The 23,306-nt window shown below is 45.0% G+C and overlaps 1 protein-coding gene across 4 annotated transcripts in view; it reads left to right on the top strand.

Annotated features, from left to right (window-relative positions):
• The window catches only part of VWC2L (von Willebrand factor C domain containing 2 like), a 140,857-nt gene that overhangs the window by 8,275 nt on the left and 109,276 nt on the right, over positions 1 to 23,306 (top strand). For 3 of the 4 annotated variants that reach the window (XM_050916211.1, XM_050916209.1, XM_050916210.1), the window contains exon 3: positions 22,653 to 22,782. The exons of the other annotated variant lie outside the window; for it this stretch is intronic. In XM_050916211.1, coding sequence (XP_050772168.1) covers positions 22,653 to 22,782 — 130 coding nt within the window. The remainder of the gene's footprint in view (positions 1 to 22,652; positions 22,783 to 23,306) is intronic. 4 annotated transcript variants of the gene reach the window in all.

Raw genomic sequence — 23,306 nt, 5'->3', positions numbered from 1 at the left:
CCTGACTAGTTTCGGAGCCTGAATCTCATTTTCAAAAGTGATTTAGGCACACAGAAGTCTATATCAACTGTCAGTGGGATTTAGGCTGCTAAATCAGTGGGGCATTACAACAGTGAATACAGCAATGCCAAAATACCTTGAAAATCTGGGCCTTAATAGCTACAAAACTGACCAGTTTCCAGGGGTTTGAGCTCGCTTTGAGGGAACAATGGTCAGGGGAAAAGGGAGGCAGGACCAGGCCATGGCTTTTGGGAGGAGCCAGTCTTAACTCAGCTTGCCTCACTACTGCAGGAACAAATCCTCCTCTCCCAGTCTGAGCTCCCAAAATGCCTTCCTTGCCTTCTGCTTTAGTCCCAAAAGACAGAATTCCCACCATCTCCAGGGAGATTCAGGGAAGAAGGCAGAGCTCTATCCCTTCCACCTTTCTCCTTCCCTCATTTTTCATTCTCTTCCCATCTGCTTAGCCGCTTCTTGACAGCTGCTGCCTCTACAGCCTTCTGCCACTCTTCCCCCTGCTCCCCAAGGTCAAATGTTAGAATGACAGGCTGAGGTTGGTTTTCTCTTTCTTTCCCTACATCCACGCAGTCAGGAGGCGGCAGCAACAAAGGGTGGAGACGTTCTTCATGTGAACAGATAATACAGAGTTCACTTTCTTTCCTCTTGTGTGGTCATATGGTGGCTTTCTGTTCCCCCACACCCATGTGGTCAGATAGCCTTCTTTCTTCCCCACGTGTCAGCAGTGGCTTTGTTTTCAATTACAAATATCCAAGACTGGTGCCATTCAGTGCTAACTTAGAAAACTCTTCTAACAGATCAGGAACTCTCCCATTTCTCACTTGATGGGGTGCAGGGGGGAACCCAACGACAGCAGGGAAACAGCCTCAGGTTGTCATAAATGCACTTAGTGTTTTAAATTAGCATTCCCACATATGCACTTCTATAGATTTAATGAGACGATGTGTCAGATGACTCTTAGTGTTAAATAGACAAATATGAAGGAGTCATGAGAAAATCAGACAGCAGCTTTTCTATGTGCTTGGTGATTTTTTATTCTAATACATAATTTACAGAATAAAAGGAGCCATAACTCTCTCCAACCCCCATTTATAGCATGACTTATGATACTTTTATAACCATAGGTAGGAGCATTCTTGAGATTATTAGGTTTTTACTTTGAGGCATCCATTGTGTGTCCATAACAACTTTTGTGCATCCCATGATTCTTTCATCACTCAGGATAGGAAGATACAGAATGATCATCAGAGTGCTCCTCTCTGTGTGTATATATCAACACATAAAAATACTGTTAAGGAGCATTCATTGCTGGGGGATAAATGATCCATCCACAATATACTGCCAGCCAATATGGTGCAATAATCAGTTAATGCTAAGGCAAGGCAACCAGGAGGAAGAGACATGAGTAGGTCTTGCTTCCTTCCTTCCACTTCCATATCAATGGAGGACCTACTCCAGGAACACTGGGGCCCAGAGACCTACTGTCATACTATGTGATCCCCCACCTTCCCACACAGATATTACCCACACAGACTCCAATGGCAGGGTCTTCCCACCCTATATTCATGTCTCCTACGGCACCAGCTCACCACCAATGCTCTGAGCCTAGGAGCTGCTCAGAGGGTTGGCAAGCCTGCCTGTCCAGCACAGTGGCTCGCTTCTCCAAACTCATTGGGACTAGAACTCCAGGAGTTTGGGGCAGTTCTCCCCACTCCTCAGTACAGACACTCCTTGTGTGCTGCAGAGTGAGCTACCTTGTTCCAACTCAGCCATTCTCCACCAACCACAGCATCTCAGACTCTACCAACTACTGACTCTTACAACTACCTGCTTTGTTTAACATGTTCTTACTGATACCCTTTCCCTTCCTTGCCATATCACCTCCACTCATCCTCCTGATCCTTTTCTATCCATCTTCTTCTGATACCTGTCCCCAGCCCAGCATTTCTTATCTCCTTGTTCCTCTCCTGTGTTCTCTGCCACCACCATAGAACTTCACCCACTCTCATATCCCTCACCACTTCCTTCAGTCTCATTGTCTCAAACCCCCCCTCCCCAAAAGAATCCCTAAATAGCCAGTAAACATTCATAATTTGTACTGAGCTTAGAATCATAGGACTGTAGGACAGGAAGGGACCTCAAGAGGTCATGTAGTCCAGTCCCCTGCACTCAAAGCAGGACTAAATATGATCTAGACTAAGCATGACCAAGGGGTGAAAAAAAGAGAGTGGAAATAATCCATTACCACTATGGGATCTTCCATACCATCAGGATATGCACTTGACTGTATTAACACAGGATGTGAAAACCTGGCATCACTGAAATCAATGGCCAAACTCCCACTAATGTTAATGGAACCAGGATTTCACACATGGTGTTTTACTATCAGCCTCATCCTCCCACCTTAACTTCCCCCATCTCTTCTTAAAGTCACTTGTGTCATGTCTAAAATTTGGTCCTGATCCTCTCGTTGGCTATGCATGGATATACCGCTGTGCTCTGTTGGCTTGGTTTCAACACAGCAGGCCAGAGTTCATGTCTTCCGCTGCAGTCCCTTCTCCAGTGGAGTCACAATCCTGATTGGGACCTTTTGCGTGGTGATCCAAATAATAAGTAGTAATAAGTGTATTAAGTATGGCTTTATAAAACACTAATTATTCATTTATTTGGGGAACATTTACTTGGGAATAGTAACATCTGCTCCATTCTTTTTGAAAACATTTTGTTAATGCAAATGTACTCATAGTATGTTGGAAGATAGGTGGTATCTTTTATCAAACATGTCAGTACACTGCACACGTTATTAACTATCCTCACGACACCCTTGGGGACTTGACCAGTATTAAGATCTTTTTGTTCTGTGTTTGAACAGTACCTAGCACCATGGGGTCCTGGTCTATAATTATGTACTATGCACTGTTATGATAATTAATAATAATTAATAATGTCCATTCTATCTTGGGATAAGATGAGGCCCAGAGAGTTAAGTGTTTGTTTTTCCCACGGTGGCTGCCAGAAACAGAATTGAGATGTAGTGACACCACGATCTCTTCTCTAACCATTACGAAATACAATAAGTACAGCCTTATTAAATGTTAATTAAATTCACATTTTGGAACTTTAGCAGACTGTTACCAACTATATGATATTGTTATACCAAGTGGAATCCCAAAACTGATATTCAAACCGCTTGTCACTAGTTCTATAGTTCGTTTAATCAATGTCTGCATTATATTTAAAATTCTTAGGTCAGACTTCTCAGATCTGTTAACTGCAGGGGGGATTTCTATTGCACATTCCAAGCTCCTTCACTGCACAAAATTCCCATTGATTTCAAAGGGATTTCTGCACTCCTTTCACGTGCAGATTATGTGATAGAGATGTACAGTGTGGATGAGAGAGGAAAATATTTGCGACATGTTTAATTTGAAAAGCAATCATTATTCCTCCTCAAACCCAGTCTTTCCCAAGTAAATCTAATAGTCCAGTTGCCGCTTTGACGAGGGTTCTCTATTTTAAAGCGGCACAAGAGAACAGAAATATGACATCTTAAATTTGAGAAGCTTAGGCTGGCAATGAATTTTCCATGCAGAGTTTGCCCCCTTCTTTAATAGGATGAGTGTTCAGTTTCATGGTGAACATTGGAAAGCATTCAAATCAAGGGAGGCTAATAATAGCAAGAGCAAACATTATTAAAACCTTTTGGCAGTGTGCTGACCAGTGATCCAAGTCACTAGTAATTTTCAGATACCTGTTTGTAAATTGCAAGAAAATGATCACTAACAAGGACAGCACAGGGCCTCAATCTTAATAATTTTTTTTCCTTCTGAGATGCATTCAGCAGTGATTTTGCATTACAACTTGAACAAACGAGACCTTTTTCTTATATGATCAGCAATTTCACATGCTGCTAGAAAATCATAGTACAAAAGACATTTCAATAATGTGCCTATCCTTTAATAAAAGGAGCCATGAACAATGCTAGCTTGCAAGATAGCACACCACCATTGAAATCAGATAGAGGAAACAGAATGTCAGTCAAATGGAAAAGTATGATTTATTATCTTCCTCCTGGCAAAATTACAGTGACAGTGTCTATGCAAAGGTATCTGAAATTACTGACTTACTGTATTTCTGTCATAGTTTATACAGAAAATACATAAAGTAGAATGGCATGTCATATTCTGAACTATAATAATACCTACTTTAAAAATGTGCTCTGTTTTTAGGTACTAATGGTGTGTATATATACTTAATGTATACTACGTTATGCACTAGTACAGTACTGTAATATAATTTGATGCTTCTGTTACCAAATCTAATAGTAAATGGGGTGTATGCTGCTCTCAGTTAGATGCATGTAAATCTGGAATAATTCCAGTGACTTCATGTTGCTTTTATTTATTTGTATTACAATAGCATCTACAGGCCCCAGCTGAGTCCAGGCCCCCGCTGTGCCAGGCACTTTATATACACATGGTAAAAGACAGCTCCTGCCCCAAAGAGCTCACCATATAAATAGATATGACTGAAAAAGGCAACATTATCATCCTAGTGATAGATGGGGAGCTGAGGTGCAGATACCCGTTGGGGGACATTTTTAAAGGTGCAGATGGGAATTAGATGGCCAAGTCCCATGGGTTTTAAATGGGAGTTGGGCCTACTTGGCCTATGTAAATCTCCCCAGCTGACTTGTCCAAGGTCACAGAGACAGTCTGTGGCTGCACTGGGAATCAAACCCATATCCCCTGAGTTCCAGGCCAGTGCCTTAACCAAAAGCCCATCCTTCCTCCTTGTGGCAGAACAGAGGAGGATTTGGTCTGTAATCTTATGCTCATGTGTTTGGGTTTTTCCCCACTAAATAAGACCCAGGAATGAACATGTGGCCATCAGTAGCGTCACTAAAAGCCGTGGCCGCATTTTCAGAAGTGTTCATTCATTTTATATGCCTTGACCTGTGAGTGCCCAACTCGAGACATCCACTCCATTCAGTAAGCCACTGGGTCTGCGTCCAAAGCTGAGGGAGCCCCAGAGGACTGCTGGATGACAAAGTATCTGCTCAGAGAAGCTTTGTGCCCCTGGGTAATCCACACAACTTCTGGGTGTGGTGTGCTGTCCTATCTAGTGGCACCAAGACCACTTAGAGAGAGAGAGAAAATGAGTCTGCTCTACAGCCTTAACTAACAGCCAGTTGGCTTTTAGCTCATGCGGTCGAGGCTCAGGCACTAAGCTCCAGAAGTCCTCAGTTTGATCACACCCACTGACAGTCTGTCAGCGTTACACCTGCTCTGGCCCTAGCCAACACCCTCATCTCCACAGGAACCATGCTGCTAGGGATATATCCAGGGAAGACCACCTAGCATGCAGATTCTCGCAGGCACTCCAGAGAGAAGGCTACGTGGAAAAGCTAACCTAGCCATAGGCTGTATTATCTTTCCTGGTTAAACTGTGTAGGATCAGATGGGGCATCATCCATGTGTCCTCTGGCCTGCTCAGCCTCTGTCACCTCTCACCCACTAAGTGCCTTCCATGAAGGCCTAAACATGGGGGAGTCCATGGCAAAAAGAGCTGATCCCCTCTCCAGGAGCGGAGGTTCCCCTTCTGTGCCTAGATCGGGCTCTTTATTTTTAATCATTTTTTCATGAGTCTTATAAAAATGTTTCAGTTCCTTTGGCCATAAGGCTGAAATCTCATTATTCATAAAGAGAGTTGTAAATATGCAGCTTTACACACTGTAAATACATGATTAATAATTAATCATTTTAAATACTATGGATGGGGTATTTCAAAAACACTTTGCAGTGGGCATTTCTCTGCTCTCACTGAAATCCATGGCACAGCGCCCCAGAGGAAGCAGAGTGAGGCCAGCACTGAGCGCTTCTGAAATATACCAGCCTGAAAATACCACAAAGTCTTGATCAGGAGATAACGTCATAGGGACCGATCCTGCCATCAGCCTGTGAGCACAGTTCCTACGGAAGTATATGAAAATTTAGCACAAAAAAATCATGGAAGGTTTTTGGTTCTGTAATAGAGTGATCTGAAAAGTGTAGGCATGTGGGTTGATGGAATGTTGATAGCTGAAAGTGCTTTACACAGAATTACATTAATTAAAAAGTAATGCCCGAGTAGATAATTAGCCTAGTGATTGTTTATAAACCAAAAATTGCATAAATCATTCAATGACAGCTTTCAGTATGGTTGGTTAACATAGAGACGGTGTCAAGCTGTGACTCTGATTTCATAAGTCAGGGATAACCCTGTTGGAGCCCAGGGAGTTACGCCAGTGTAAAACCCATGTGAGTGAGAAGAGAATCGGGCCCCAAAACAGCTGCATAGAATTATAATAAAGGCAAGAACCACACAGCCAGGATCTCTGCCCTCTATTTTAGCAGGTGAACCTTGCTAACAGTGAGTTAACCCAGGGCTATCGCTGGATGTTTGGTAAATACCAGTCCATTCCTTAAACGCAGGCAAACAATTCCAAAATCCTTTCAGAGAAAAAGACCTTTTTGGGTATCATGTCCTTCCTTACCTTCCAGTCATGATCAGAGGTAATATCATCCCCTGAGGGCGGAAAAGACCTTTTGTGATTCCCTAAGGGATTTCACACAATAGCAGTTGGAATTAGATCCCTCCCTTCTCTCCCAGCCCGTTATTAATTACTGTTATTGCTGAGCCAGATTGTACACAAGAACTTCATGCGGGTCTCCTGCCTTAATGGCACCGGGCTCCCTTCACCTCGGGTGTCTGCAGGAAGGCTGAGGAGACTCCAGCCTGCCCTCTGCATCCTCACAGCCAGAACGATCAGAGAGAAACTATGCTAGATGGTCCTCGTGGAGCTTTCCTCCCTGACAGCCCTTCGCAGAGCAGAGAGGTGGTGCCTTACCAGGGTGATGAATGTTGTTTAGATTGTATTATCTTTGGTTATGGGCTGACTTTTAAGTCTGAGTTGGTACAGTACCTACTGCAATGGGGCCCTGATCCTAAATTCACCATGACCCAAAAAGTGAGGATCACAGACAGAGGGGGAAACCTCACATAATCACGCAGGGCAATATACCCAATCACGGGAGGCAATATGCCCTCCTCTTCCATGACTGCATTGCTTTCCCTCACCCCCTCCCCTCACTGCTCATAGGTGAGTTGACTGGAGTGAGTTTTTAGGAGGGATTTGAATGAGCACAGGGAGTAGTTACCAGTGTTCCCTCTAATTTTTTCCACACGTGTGGGATGAATTTTGTTACGTGCACCAATATGGAGGTAATGTGTGACACATCACCTCCATATTGGTGCACATAACAAAATTCATGTGGTGGGGGTGGTGCCGGGGCCGCGAGGTTTGGCATGTGGGAGGGGGCTCAGGGCTGGGGCAGAGGTTGGGGTGCAAGGGTGTGAGGGCTCCAGCCGGAGGTGCGGGCTCAGGGCTGGGGCAAAGGGTTGGGGTACAGGCTGCGGAGTGGGGCTGGTGGTGAGGGGCTCAGGGCTGGGGCAGAAGGTTGGGGTTGAGGGAGTGAAGGCTCCGACTGGGAGTGTGGCCTCAAGGGTGGGGCTGGGGATGAGGGGTTTGGGGTGCAGGCTGCCCTGGGGCTACGGCAGGGAGAGAGGATTCCCCCCAGCTCTCTCTCCCCACAGGAGCACCTGTGCTGGGTATGGGGGAGAGGTGCCTCTCCCTGCCACAGCAAGTCTGGGTTTGGGTTGGGGCTGAGAAAGGGCACCCCAGCCATGGTAGGTCCTGGCCGCGGCTGGGTTAGGGCCTGCTAAGGTTCCTTCCCCACTCTGAATTTTAGGGTACAGATATGGGAACCTGCATGAAAACCTGTAAGCTTAACTACCAGCTTAGATCTGGTTTTGCTGCCACCACTCAAATTATTTATGAGTCATTTGAGAAACTCTGTCTTTCTCCCACCTAGAATATCTTCCTCCCAAGTACTATAACCCTTCCCTGGGTAGCTGTCATAAACAGATAGCTAAGGGTTAATGTTCTTTTACCTGTAAAGGTTAACAAAGGGAACCAAACACCTGACCAGAGGACCAATCAGAAAACAAGATTTTTCAAATGTCAAGGGAGGGAAGTTTTTGGGTGGGTGTTCTTTGTCTCGGTTCGGTGACCCTCTCGGCTCTGAGAGTGATCTCTCTATCTCCAGGCTTTCTAATCTTCTGTCTCCAAGTTGTAAGTACAAGGATAGTAAGACAATAGGTTTATATTGTTTTTTTGTATTTACATGTGTGTAGTTGCTGGAATGTTTTAAATTGTATTCTTTTTGGATAAGGCTGTTTATTCATTTTTTCCCTTTAAGCAATTGACCCTGTATATTGTCACCCTGATACAGAGACCATTTTATGTCTTTTCCTTTCTTTTTATATAAAGCTTTCTTTTTAAGAGCTGTGGATTTTTTTTTAGTGGGGGCTCAAGGGGATTGAGTCTGCAGCTCACCCGGGAATTGGTGGGAGGAAGAAGACAGGGGGGAAGAGAGAATCTCTTTGTGTTAGATTTACTAAGCCTGAATTTACATAACCTCTGGGTGAGGGGAGAGAAATATTTGATTTCTCGGTGTGGTGTTTCAAGGACTTGAAGCAGGGAATCTCCTAGAGTACCCAGGGCGGGGAAATCCGGGAGGAGGTAAAGAGGGGGAAGGGAAGTGGGTTATTTCCCTTTGTGGTGAGACTCAGGGCATCTGAATCTTGGGGTCCCCCAGGGAAGGTTTTGGGGAGACCACAGTGAGCCAGACACTGGAATCTTCTGGCTGGTGGCAGCGATATCAGATCCAAGCTGGTAATTAAGTTTGGAGGTTTCATGCTAGCTTCTCATGTTCTGAACTCTAAGGTTCAGATCTGAGTAGGACAGTTATGACAGTAGCCTTGAGAGACTTCTCCGCCAATTTCCTGGTGAACACGGAGCCAAACCCTTGGATCTTAAAACAAGGAGAAATTAACCATTTCTCCTCCGTTCCCCCACCAATTCCTGATGAGTCCAGATTCAAGCCCCTTGGATCTTAAAACAAGGAAAAATCAATTAGGTTCTTAAAAGAAGGCTTTTAATTAAAGAAAGAAAAGTAAAAGTCATCTCTGTAGGATCAGGATGGAAAATACTTTACAGGGTAATCAGATTCAAAGAGCCCAGAGGAACCCCCTCTAGCCATAGGTTCAAAGTTACAGCAAACAGAGGTAAATCCTCTAACAAAAGGAACATTCACAAGTTGAGAAAACAAAGATAAACCTAACACACCTTGCCTGGCTGTTACTTACAAGTTTGAAATATGAGAGACTGATTCAGAAAGACTTGGAGAGCATGGATTGAGGTCCGGTCCCTCTTAGTCCCAAGAGCAAATAACCCCCAAAACAAAGAGCACAAACAAAAGTCTTCACCCCACCAAGATTTGAAAGTATCTTATCTCCTTATTGTGTCTTTGGGTCAGGTGTCATCCAGGTTACCTGAGCTTCTTAACTCTTTATAGGTAAAAGGATTTTGGTGTCTCTGGCCAGGAGGCGTTTTATAGTATTACCCTTCCCTTTATAGTTATGACAGGACTGCAGGATAGGCACCCCTCCCCCTCCTCTGGCTGCAGCAGGTCTGGGCTGAGGGAGGGGTGCCCCAGTCACAGCAGGTCTGGGCAGGGGAGGGGTACCCCTTCCCTGGCCATAGCAGGTCCTGGCCAGGCGGGTTCCCTGAGCTCCTGCGCAGCTTTTAACAGGCTGCTGTGTGACCATGCAGCTTACAGGTAACATGGGTAGTTACCTATTCTTAAAATAATCTATGTTAAAATCAAGGAGATTTTCCCCATAAGAATGTTATTCCAGTATAAAATTGAGCTTCGCCAACCTGCTCTCTACCTTTTCCTAAATGTATTCGTTGACATTTTATATAATGTGTACAAACACTAACTAATCCTCTCTACCTCCCTGCATGTCTTGTCGGCAGCATTAACCAGCAATTTAGCCAAGGAGAAACTAAGGCATAGAGGTTAAGTGACTTGCACAAGGTCACAGAGTCAGTCAGTGTCAGGGCTGCTTGCTCCTAGTCCTGAGCGCAAACTGCTAAACTCATTGCTTCCCTAACTTGAGTGTTCCTGCCTAGTACAACACAGGGGTGCATCCTGCAGCTCCTAGGAGATCAGTAACAGCTGAGGGCACTAAGCACTTGCAGGGTTGGACCCATATTATTTTGTACTAAAAGATACCCTATGCAAAGGGACCATTGTCTTCTGCGGTTTGGAATTAAATCCCCAATTTATTTGTCTTAAAACTCTCTCTGGTTTGGTTTTGTTTTGATTTTGACACCGACTAACACTGAGGGCCAAATTCTGCTCTCAGTTACACTGCTGTGCGTTATTCTGGATTTACACTGTCATCACAGTCTGGCCCCTTGCCCTGAATTTCTGGTTATTGCTCTTGCCCTGGGTCCTTTTCCTCCTGTGTTCCTTAATTAAGGAAACATGCAGAATTTGTATTTGCCATCTCAGCGGTTCTTCCTGGGTGCCTGATTTTACATTTTCTTACACCAAGTTCCATCACGCCAGCCTTTTACCCACTGCCCTGGACTGTTCAAATGCTCTTGTGCAATGCTGCCATCCTTTTAAAAGAGTGTCTTCAGTCTCTCCTGCCTGCATGTCATTTGCATCTCCTGCTACTTAGTCCTTCGTCCAAACCGCTTGCTAGCAAGTTAAATAGGAGAAATCTCAACCTGGAGCCTTGGTGGGATCCTTCTCACTACGTCATTTCGAGAACACTTACTTCCGTTTAAAAGACCCCAGGCCTGTTTTCTTCTCCCACTCTCACTAGAGTAAATAGAAATTAATTCCACTGTAGCCTTGGAGCCAGATTCTCTGCTGATGTAAACTGGCGCATCTGCATTGACTTCAGTTAGTCCAATGAAGTTATGCTGGGTAAACTCTCGTGTTATGTGTGAGCTGCCCCTGTGGAGACTGCGTGATGCTGAGCTGGGACAAGGATTGCCTGAGGGAGGTCTCATGCACCCGACTCCCTCTGCTTCAAAATTCACATGCCAGTCTGACAGAAAACCAACACTAAGGCAAAGGAAAAACCTCTGGGAGTAAAACTGGCAGAAGGAAGAGGAAAAACAACCTTCCCAGGAACAGCAGCAGGGAAGGACACCTCAGCCCACCCCACCAGTGAACCAAACAACAGCATCTACCCCACCTCCACTGACGAAGCATCAGCAGAAGAGATAACCCAATTCACCCTCCCTCACCCCCTCTACCAGTAAAATAGCAGCAGCAAGACTGACTGGGCTATCCCGAGTGATGGAGGAGCCAACCTGTCTCCTCCTCTTTCACCAGGCTGGCCAGCACAAAAGTGGCATCAGGGCAGTTTAGCGACACAATGTGCTTTGGACTGAGGGACCATGACATTGAGAAGGGGTAAATAGGTCAGTCTTCCCAGCCCACTATCTGCCGTCAGCAGCAGGGGCTAGTTTTCATCCCTTTCTCTCTCTCTCCAGCAACAGTCTTTCTGTTCACTTCACTGGGCTTGGAATCAGGCCCTGAAAGGTATGTGTGTATAGAGCTGTAGACAAGGATTCACAACCCCTGCATGCTGGTGCACTGTCAGGCAGCACCAAGGAACAGGCAAGCCGGCAGCTCCCAGCCCCCCGTCAGCCCTCGACTCTGGCTCGCCAACAGCTCTTTACTCTGAAGGAGATAAAGGGGAGGAAACAGCCACACTAAGCCAGCACACACTGACCAAGATCAGCAATGAACTATTGCCACCAATGTATCCCACGATTCTCAGTCACAGGGGAATCCTGAGTCAAATGTGAGTGAACAAGGGGACGGTATTCAGGAAAGCTGCATCCCATCACCAGCAAACTTATTTAAAGCCAATACACAAGACAGTGAGGACCACAGAGAAAGAATGGACAAAGATCTGTCTGCCCTAGGCTGAGCTGCTCTAAGTTTGTCCCACTGGTAACAGTCCCCATGGGGCCATTATACCATATGGGGGATCACTGGAGTACACCAGCTGTCTTGGCTCACCTTTCCTGCCCATATAAGCCAAAAGAGAGCAGTGTGGTGATCTGGGGCTGGCTACATTCCAGCCAGGGATGCCCTCACAACACTGGACTCTTCAGCTGCCCAGATCTGGGAGCTTCGTGGTCCCTTCGTGCAGCCAGGATGGCACAAAGGAGTCTCAGGTCCAAATTCCTAGAATTCTTGACCCTAGAATTTCAGAGGAGCGGGTCAAACCAGTCACAGCTAAGACGAGACCAAACTTCTGGCAGGTGCCAAGAAAAAAATGAAAGCAAGAGATGGAGTTTTGTTTTGCCACTGTGAGCCAGAAGACCCGGAGAGCCATTCACATCACAGGAATGTGTGTGTCGTTGGCCTTCCTCAAGAGGCAGCAGGGCTAAGCCTAAAAGAAGAACTAACGATCTGGTGGAGAACCTGTTTTCTGCATTATCTCAAAGAACAGCACCCACACCACAGTGAGCCCACAGAATTTCCATTGCTGTCTCCATCCCCACTGAACAGCATCCCCTGGAATGTTATTTTCAAAGTGCTGAAAATACAGGGACAGGAGGCTTTGCAACACATTTGACTCCAAACGCTTACTTCAACTCAGCTGAAGGGCTGCATCCTGGACAGCTCCTCCCATGCAAGTGCACACAAGAGGGAGTGTGAAGGTGCAAGGATTATCTCCTTTTTGTGCCCCTGCATAAGGATCAGCCATAAGTTCAAATCCTCAGCTGCTCCGATTGCAATGGAGTTACACTGATTTACACTCGCTGATGATCTGACTGACAGGGAAGTGCAGACCCTGAGGTCTCCTGGGGTTTTGACAGCAGACAGCTACCATATAAGGGGTGACTGAGGGTGGAATTGTGAACCTCCCCACCAACCAGCATATTTGTGTTATGCTACTGTCAAGTCCATGATATAGTCTCTTTAGCCTAGCAACATCGAGAGCCTGATCTTGCCACCCTTACCCATAGTCAGTAGTGTTTTACTGCACAATTAGTCCCTAATCAGAGTAACGCAATGAGAGCAGCAGAATCAGACCCAGCGGAAACACAAAAAACAAGAATCAAAATTCCATACGGGCATTGGATTCACCCAGACTTCCAAAGAAGGCTCCCTTCTGAGGATGCTTCACCAAAAGGACCACATGCAACAATAGAGGATGGGGGTTGCAGAACGCAATGTGGATCAGCAAGCAGGTGCATGGGATAAATTAAGCATTTTCTTGGTGTCCTAAACCGATGGTACATCACACAGTCCATACATATCCTGATCCCTGTGTTAGTCCCAGCAGTAACCTTTAGAAAGGAGACTTATTCCACTTGCGGTGGGCATGTCCAAAATGAAAAAAGCTATCAGAATAGAAGCATAAAAATTACACACCAAAGTAATACAACCCGCTAGTCCAGAGATTGGCAACCTTTCAGAAGTGCTGTGCCGAATCTTCACTTATTCACTCTAATTTAAGGTTTCGCGTGCCAGTAATACATTTTAACGTTTTTAGAAGGCCTCTTTCTATAAGTCTATAATATATAACTTAACTATTGTTATATGTAAAGTAAATAAGGCTTTTAAAATGTTTAAGAAGCTTCATTTAAAATTAAATTAAAATGCAGAGCCCCCCAGACTGGTGGCCAGGACCCAGGCAGTATGAGTGCCACTGAAAATCAGCTTGCGTGCCGCCTTCGGCACCCGTGCCATAGGTTGCCTACCCCTACTCTAGTCCATCCAGCCACAGGGCTCTGTAAGTACAGCTGTTGTGAGGAATAAAATTATATAGACACGTGTCTATATTAAGTTTTGCTCTTAGAAGAGAAGTGTGGAGTCATGTTGATATGGGACGCTCCACTGCTTCCGTCAATGAAATAACAGGATATGCAGGCCCTTTGGGAGAGGCCAAGGTTGGATCCTCTCATGAAATTTGGTTCCCTTTTATCAGCTAATTGAAGGATGACTACCCAGACCAAAAACCAGTTCCAGGAGTCTTAGGCTGTGGCTGCACTACGGAGCTTACAACGGCACAGCTACACTGCTGCAACTGTTACATCGTATCACTGCTAGTGCAGATGCTCTACACTGGTGGGAGAGAGCTCTCCCAGTGACTTAACTACTCCCACCCCTGCGAGCGGCAGCGGCTATGTCAGTGAGAGAAGCTCTCCCATCGACAGCGGTGTCCACATTGGCGCTTAGGTCGGTGTAACTTATATCACGCGGTGTAGGGGGTGGCTTATTCACACCCTGGAGCAACATAACTTACACAAGCGTAAGCTGTAGCGTGTACATCGAATACATCAGCTGGCCCCACACATGGAAAATACTGAAAACCTAGCAAAGCTAATCATTATATGACTCTCTTGTTACATCAAATATAGGACCTGGTTAGCTCTTATGGGACATCCCCTGTGTGCTGCTCCCCGAGCCATTAAGCAAGCTTTACCTGCTAGCCTGGAGTTCTTGCAGCATAAGGAGAATCCCCAGTGGTGGGGATGCAATCCGCTGTTTATACAGCACCTACCTCAGTATAGGAGGGGCATAGATAGGGGAAGGGAAGGCATGTCCCCCAAAGGGGCAATCCTTGGGTGGCAGGGAGCTGCCACAGGAGCTCTGTCTCTCCTTAACGATAGCACTCAGTGTGAGGGGGTGTGGCCAAAATGCTTCTGTGTTATGGCTTTTCCCAGCTGCTAGAACAGATCCTTGTGACTGCAGGCAGCTGGACATAAATTAGAGCAGCCCTGAGGCTGCTCTAACTTTTGTTTAGAGCTCCTGCATCTGGAAGCGATAAAGGTGGAATCAGGTCATCTTTGCTTCCTAGTCAGGTGCTGCACTGAGTACAGCTTAGCTGGATTTGAGAGCCAGGACTATTATTTCTAGAGAGTGTTTTTTTTTACTTTAAAGGAGTTGAATGTTTATTCCCTTGTTCTTTCGGTTGGATAAATAATTCCTCACTGGTTGCCGCATTTCAGTGATTACCGTGATAACCCTTGTATGTATTGCCCGGTTTTCAGAGATACTAAGCACCCTGTTGACTTGGACTTACGGGTGCTCAGAATTTTTGAAATCTGTCTACTGTTTGCATCAGTCTCTAAAGTGGATTGAGTGCTTCTGAATATTGTGACGCATGACACTACAGAGGGTCAGTCGATATTTATTTATATATAATTAAATAACAAACTGGTTAAATTATTCATTGCAAATAAATTATCCATTTTAGCACCATTTTCTCATTTGGGTACCAGTCCTCTTTTCTGTGGTTATATTTACTGTGTGTAAATACTCACCAGCAAGTTTATTTGAACACCCTTCAGCCTATGGGGGTGATTCCTGTTGTGCAAATGGCCATGTAAGTCACACAATATTGTAGCTGCTCTGATTGGATGTTTGAAACTTTTAAAACAAAAATGACTGATGACAAGTAATGAATAGTGACTAATGAATACTCACATGCAAATACACTTATTTGAATGAAGAACAGCCATTCCCCAAACATTAAGATGAACAAAAAAACCCATTGGCTATGAATAACCAACATAAAAGGGCATGAGCATGGCCAAACTGAAGTTAGTCAGAATTCTAATGCATGTTGTCAATGAATGGGATCATTCTAATACCATTATTCACACTGAATCTCTTCTACCTATTGAAGTCAATGGGGCTAATTATGTATTGTAATAAGTTGCTGCTCAGAATCTTGCAGTATTCAGCCACCTCTAATTATAAATAAATAACCTACTAGCCCAGCCTTTCTGATTGATTCTGCTATCTTGCCTAGGGTGGATGTCAAGCTAATCTGTCTGTCCTCAATAGTTTAACACCTGCTAAGTTTCTTAGGAGCAGGCACTACTTCAGCTTTCTTGCAATCCACTGCTATTCTGCCGGAGATCAGAGGCAATTTAAATAGCAATGACAATTATTCCAATTTCAGCTCCTGCAGTCGTCTCTGATGAATGCCATCCTGTGTCAAGGGTCTCTTTTTATATTCAGCTCTTCCCATTTGTAACCTATTATCTTAGCTGTAACATGGAAGCTGTTGTGGCTCAGATCTTATTCATCTTCCTCCCTATAAATTCACCACCTGAAATGGTAGCTACAAAAATTGTCTCCATCAGAACTGCCATTGTCCCTAGCATCATTAACATTTCCATCTGCGCTCCAGGTATCATCACACCGTTTGACAGACTTCACTTTACCTTTTCCTGCACTGGCTGCTGCTACTTCTGCATAAAGCATGAGTCCATCAGTAGATTCTGCACAGAGGAGGGTTGACGGCAATTATCTATACGAGGGCTGGTACCAATGGCTCACAGACAATAAGAGAGAAGTGAAATGGAATTATTGGCAGCCATGAATGCTTTGGTGACGTGCCAGATCTTGCCTCTGCTTTGTGGGAACCTCCAGGGTGGCAGCAGTGTCCCTGATGGAGAGCAGGTCTTTTGAAACCAAGTCAAAATGAGTCCAAACCTAAGCCACAGAACCACATACCCCCAAATTTTGGTAACACTGGGAACTGGGTCTAGAATTTACAGCTTGCATCCATTTTGAAATCTGACTCTTTCCCAAGCGTCCGGTGGCATTTGAAACTGACAAGGCTCTGGTAGAAACTGATATAATCACACAAACTATATGTTAAAGGACTTTCATAGAGTCATAGATTTTCTGGCCAGAGGGGACCACCAGATCATCTAGTCTGACCTCCCGTATATCACAGACCATCCAGCGCCCGCACACTAAACCCAACAGCAGAAACGAGACCCAAGCATGACAGCTCACAGGAGACTAAATTATTGTGTGCCAAAGGCAGAGAACAGGAGGCATTGAGTGCCTGAGGCCACTGCAATGGCAGGGAATTGGTTAAGTGAGATGTAACCTGGCCTCGGCGCCGACTTCCTCTCTACCCAGGGGGTGCTTGACCCCCACTCCACCCCTTCCTCCAAACTCCCACTCCCACCCTGCCTTGTCCCACACCCCGTGCTCCCAAACAATTAAAAAGCCTTTCTCAGGAAAGGCACTGGGTGGAAGGGCGGAGGTGAATAGTAATAATTATCTGGGGACAGGCTGACAAAGAGGAAGGCTCTGGAGAGGAGTCTGACTCTGAAAGAGCTGGTGTTTCTCCATGTCCAGGGGAATGTAAGCCTTAGGGAGAGGCAGGCCACCATATAGACTGGCTTATTCTTTTTAAGATCTGTTGTCTCTGAAATGCTTTTGTGCTAAATCAATTATATGTGGCTTTAAGAGGGCTGTTGGGTTACCAGTTACCATTGCCATTGCCCTGTGCGGAAATGAACTGCAGGTACTGAACTCAGCTCAAGCCTGCTGAAGTAACCACAGTTGATCCCAGGGGACTGCAGCCCATCGCCTAGCTGAGACTGGGAGAATCATATGATTCCACACTGGCAGACGAGTCATGGGTAGAGGCCCGAGACTTGAGAGGAACTGCTCTCAGAGAGACCAGGCAGGCCCAGAGGTGCAGTTAGCCTCCCAGTTAACTGTGACAGTATTAACAGGGGTGAAAAATAGAGAAAATTCTCTCTGAAGGACAGAACAAACAAGTAAAGAAAAAATATCCTTCATTTGTCACCTTGAAAGTTCTTCTGTGGTCTTAGATAACTGCCTGTCTACCACTCTAACCGTGTTTGCTTAGAAGTACCAAAGATTGTTTGACAAATAGACAGAGACAGAGAGCTCCTCATCTAAGGCAACTGAAGAACTTTTAAGGGAGGCCACTATGTAATATTTATTGTACAGATACTTGCTCCATGCTTTAGCAACAATTTTTAATACCCAGTGATAGACAATTGAAGAGCAAACCTACATGGTAAAGACAAGTATTCAACATAGTTTTGGGGAACAGGCAGAGAGCTTAAGCGGCTAGTCAGTGACCAAAGAAGTGATGGTGATACCTAGATTAGATTTAGTCTAGTGTTCAGGGTCCAGGCCAGTCTAAGGCTAGAGTTTGTGTTCAGATTCCGCAATGCCGAGCTCTTGCAAATGCTTCTGGCACGGTTTAGACAGAAATGTCCAAAGTCTTTTGAGATCAATTATTCTCACCATTTTGCCACCATCTTTGACTGCATCCAGACTAGATCTGGGGAACATGCCCAACCCACACCCAAATCTAGAGAGTTGAACTGGGATATTGGAATTTGAATCCCAACAATTTTCCACATTCCCCCACAAATGAAATAAATATCATCATCATGATGTTGGGGAAGTAATAATAATTGGGGAAGCTATAGTAATAATTGGAGATATACCTATCTCCTAGAACTGGAAGGGACCTTGAAAGGTCATCGAGTCCAGCTCCCTGCCTTCACTAGCAGGACCAACTACTGATTTTTGCCCCAGATCCCTAAGTGGCCCCCTCAAGGATTGAACTCACAACCCTGGGTTTAGCAAGCTAGCTCACTGAGCTATAATCATTATCTCTCCTTTCTCTTTGTTGTCTTCTTGGTATGGTTTATAACATCTGTCAGATTTATCCTTCTGTCCTCCCTTGCCTATAAAATGTATTCTCTATCCCCATTTTTAATTTTCTTTTCAAAAAAGTGAACTTTACTGGCTGTAGATGTCCCCCACTTGCTGAGACAAGAGACTGACATCTTCCAGCCTGTGCTGGAGAGATCCACTTCTAGGAAGAAGATGACAGTTGAACTATGATTTTTCTGTGTATGGTCTTGTGGTGGGATGATGATTCACTGGCATGGTGCTTCCTGCTGGTCATCCAGGGAATTAGCTCTTTCTAACCCAGATCGCCCTCTGCAGGCCAGTGTCTCGCCCACTTGTGTTCCTCCTGGACCCCACAGCCCTTTGTCCAGGGATTCTGCCCACTGCAGCATCCCCTCATTCTGGGTCTCCCCTCCCAGGGGAACCCCCACCTTACCTCAGTGGCTACTCCATTTAGCTGTCACTCACTGGGGCAGACTGCAGTCTGTAAACCATTCATCATCGGACAGGGGGTTGGACCAGCTGCCTCTGCCTATTCCCGATTCTGCAGCCTTAGTACCCTTTGATGGGCCCTTAACTCAGCCTGCAGCCTGGGGCTTTGCTAGGCTGAAGTTCCCCAGCTCCCTCTGCCCTTCCCCAGCACTGCTCCACCCTAGGTACCCTCCTTAGCTTCCCTCTTATAAGACATTGTTCTTGTTCAGAAGGATGCTGTCAAAAATCTTGCCCAAAATCTTGTACCACCTATAACCCTTTACTGGTCTGAATTCATTGATCTCCTTAGAGTTTTTTTTGTAAAGTATCAGCTCTAAAAGATTCTAGTTAGGCTATTTGCACTGTCTAAAAGCAAGTGTCATGACTGAATGCTCTTTTTGTATATCAGGCATTAGCAAACATTCCCATCACTGGTTTTTAATAAGGACAGGAGAATATCAATTTACAAACTGCTTACCAAGGTGCCATGCTCCATACATGACACCCCTTTAAATGCCAACCCTGGTGCTGCTGAAAATTGGCCAAGTTACCCAGTGCACACTATCTAAAGCGTTCACCGTATATGATATTTGCATAGGAATAAAAAGCAAACAAAGCAGCAGCATCTGGAAGAGAACTTCATTAGGGTCAACAGAAGAGCAGTTAATGCCTGGAGGAAAATAAGGACAAATGGGCTGGATAGAGAAGTCAGAAAAAGACCTGGAGGTGCCTCATGTGAACCCCAATTCCTGCACTAATTCCCAGCTTCAGTTTCAGGGCCTTTCCTCCCAACTCTTGACTCAGTTCTCTGTATAGAAGAGCAGTTCATTCATGAGATAAATAACAGACTACTCAGTCAGCTAGTTTCCTGTAGTCATCCCAGAAGAAGTGTGTCTCCAGGAGGAATTTAAGGCTCTGAGCCAGAGCCCACTGATGTCATTAAAAAGAATCCTATTGATTTCACTATGCTTTGGATCAGCTCCTACACAAGATGAGAGTGGCTTTGCTGGTCAGCTCGGGAAGGGTGTTCTGTGTATAAGGGAAGATGTGGAAGAAAGCACTGAGGCATTTGGAGAAGTGGTCAACAAGCTTGGCATCACTGGTGGAGGGGAGGGGACGTTTGAGTGCTGCAGTAAGAGACTAGTGAGTATAAAGGGGTGAGGTTAAGGATGGGTGTAAAGGCAAGAACGAGTAGGCTGAACTTCATGTGGTGGGGAATAGGAAGCTGGTGGAGAGATTCAAAGAGGGGGTGACATACATCGAACATCCTCTTTTCTTCTGCAGAATGTTCATTGTCTGAAGAATTGAAGAGTTCTTTCCATCTTATAACTGTGTAAAGTTCTCCCATCCCAACAGCTGCTTCCAGTGTCAAATAACATCACATTTTATTACAGTGTCATTTTTAGGTAACACTAACAACACAGAATCAAAAGATATACATGTCATGTCTCATTTACTCAGTGTAGAGTCATTTAGCGGCATCTTCTACATCTGCTGATGCGCTTCAATCTCCGGCATATGCAGTAGAATACCTTGCAATGCTAGCAGCTCTGCATCACAAAAACCAATGTAACTTTGTGGCAGGGAGAAATTCTCAAGGAAGTGTAAATGAAGGTCTCAATATAGCATAAGATCTAGCTGGACTATTCCATATAACTATTGGTTAAATTGGGGAAAAACAAGACAGTAATTTTCTTATTGATCCCTGGGCAAGTAGTTCGGGTTTCTTTTGTGTTGTTTTTATTGTTATTAAATAGACTTGAATAAGAAAAGCTGGTAAAAGAAATTTAGCTTCCTGGTACTGCAGATAGAAATCAAAGCAGAATAGAATGAGGGAAGATAATTAGACAGAGGATTTCCACCTCCACAGACTGCTTCCCTAACTCAGGATGTGCTGATTTTATCTAATTTGCCAGAGTCACTAGTAATGAGAGTTGATGGGGATTACAGGCTGCAGACGTTCAGACAAAGTGAGGATACGTTAATCAGTCCATTTTAGGGTGGAAATGAATTCCCTGGGCATAAATGATTTGATTCAAGACATATGGAGCCCCTTAGAGGTGAACAGAAAAGCTTTTTACCTGCCAAGACCAGAACTCAGGGTGTTCTGTATGTCTTGTACAAATGAGCGAGAGACATCACCACAATCTGAAACATTTCATCCGCATTCTGCTCTCATTTAATTTGGAGGAATTCCATTGAATTCAATAGCATTATTACAGCTTTCTGCTTATGTGATGGAAGGAAGAGTTTGCACCTTCCATCCGTTAGTTTAGCTGCTAGTGAGGGGATCAGCTGTTTCAGAAGAGGCCTGAATTCAGTGTCTGACAGGTAACCGAATGAAATGATCTCCTAGTGGTTTGGTTTTCACATGCGCTAATCAGTCACTTTTATTTCTCTTCCCCACTCTTCGTCCCACTCCCTCTCCCCAGTCTATCTAAGGGCATAGCTGGACGGAGCATTACTGCATGACGTGCTGGGGTGTAAAAACAGCACTCAAGCGTGTGGCACACAAACTGGTTGTGTGGCTCCTGCTCCACACACTGGAAGCTCTCTTGTGTGCTAGGCTGTTTAGAGTAGATCAAAGTGCACTATGGATTTCTGAGTGTGCAGCAGCATTGTCCACACGGATACTTGGTGCTCAGCACGCTAGATTGCTGGAGATTTCACACACCAGCCTGCCACACACTCATTCTCCAGTTGTATGTGTGTGTGTGGCTGTCTCACATGCGTGCACACACTTGTTGTTTCAGAGACCCGAAACAGTGACTTTTTTATTTTTTAAAACAGATTTCTTCAGCTCCCCATTAAAAGGGAAGGCAAGTGAGGTGAAGACAACTCTCTCTTCCATGTTCAAGGCACACCCTTTAGACTGACAGTGCTAAAATGTAACCCGTTCAGTTGGTTCCTACCTAACTCATTGACTTCAGTGGGATTACTCCGAGCTTCTTCTTGGGCATATGCTTAAGTACCTTCTTGAGGATGTGACTAGAAAATTAATTATTTATTTATTGTTTATATTGTGGTGGTGCTTTGGGGGACCCAATCAGGCCCTCTTGTGCTAGGCACTGGGCAAACACAGAACAAAATACAATCCCTGCCCCACAAGGAAAGCAATAGAAATTCTTCTTGATTCTGAAAAATGTATCCACTCTAACCCGAGGCTGCCACACTGTGAAGGGTCCAGCTTCTGAGCCAGCTGATCCGGCGGCAACACACGCAGGGCATTAGGTTGGTTTGCGACCGCGAGTTTGCACATGACATGAATGTGCATGTGAACATCATGCAGTCCCTCTGCTCCCTTCCCGAGAGCAGCAATGGAGCTGAGGTTTACTAGAACCCTGCTCTTATAACTTTTAACACCAGACATGCTCACCAGAAGGCAACAGATGAGCAAAGGAACACAATCTGTGACATGCACTCATGTGTCTTCAAACCAAAGCCAGACTGGTGACTTGTTTCAGTCCTCCTGGCCTGGTCTGGGTCCTTTCATAATAGAGAGGTAAGTGTGACAATGGACAAAGTACAAGCATGGTCCTTAAAACAGATCTAATTCTGAGCATTCTCCTTAGCACTTTTAAAAGTATTTCAGACTTTACAATTTTACAAGGCTAATTTGTGTTGCACATGATGAATGAATGCAGTGAAGTCGTATTAAACACAGATGTTTTGTCTTATGGCAACATATAAATGTTACAAACGTTTAAGCTGCAGGAGGAAATGGGCTAATTTTAGATTTGTTCCCAGCCCTCTCCATGTGAATGGTGTCGCTGTGAGCCCAGCAATGAAGTTCACTGTGTTGTAGCAGACTGCGCAGTTCCTGAGTGTGTCAACCCAGTCTATGAACCAGAACAGTGTTGTCCTGTCTGCAAAAATGGTAAGAATGCACTGTATTAGCTTTAAAGAAGAGGTAACAGCAAAATACTGTAAAGATTTTTTTATTACCTACATGCAGCCGAGAAACTACCGTGCCTGGCAAAGGTCGATGTTTGTTCCTTCTCATTGTGTGTGTGCTTTAGTTAGCAACTTCCATCACTGCAACTCAAGGACACTCTTCCTCGCATGAGTCATCTCATTGAAGTCAATGGGACTGTTCACCCGAGCAAGGGTTTGTAGGATGGGCCCTAAAACTAGTGAGGATCAGTCAAGGTGAGAATTTCAGCTCTCCAAGGGCTAATTCCTGCTTACCTTGCTCCCACACTTAGTCCCACTTGAAGGCAGTTGGACTATTTGCACGAGTAAGAGGAGCAGCATTAGGCTCTAGACTGAGATGAGAGGGGTCAACATTTGTCTAAGGTCAATAGGCTGCTCTTGCTCTCATTGAAGTCAGTAGCAGAACTCCCATTGGTTTCGGTGAAAGCAGGGTTGGGCCCTGGGTGATGTACGTTATTATTTGCCACT

The sequence above is a fragment of the Gopherus flavomarginatus genome, chromosome 10 (assembly GCF_025201925.1).
Source record: "Gopherus flavomarginatus isolate rGopFla2 chromosome 10, rGopFla2.mat.asm, whole genome shotgun sequence".
In the NCBI taxonomy this organism is placed as follows: domain Eukaryota; kingdom Metazoa; phylum Chordata; order Testudines; family Testudinidae; genus Gopherus; species Gopherus flavomarginatus.
This window is presented reverse-complemented; position numbering and strand designations above follow the sequence as displayed.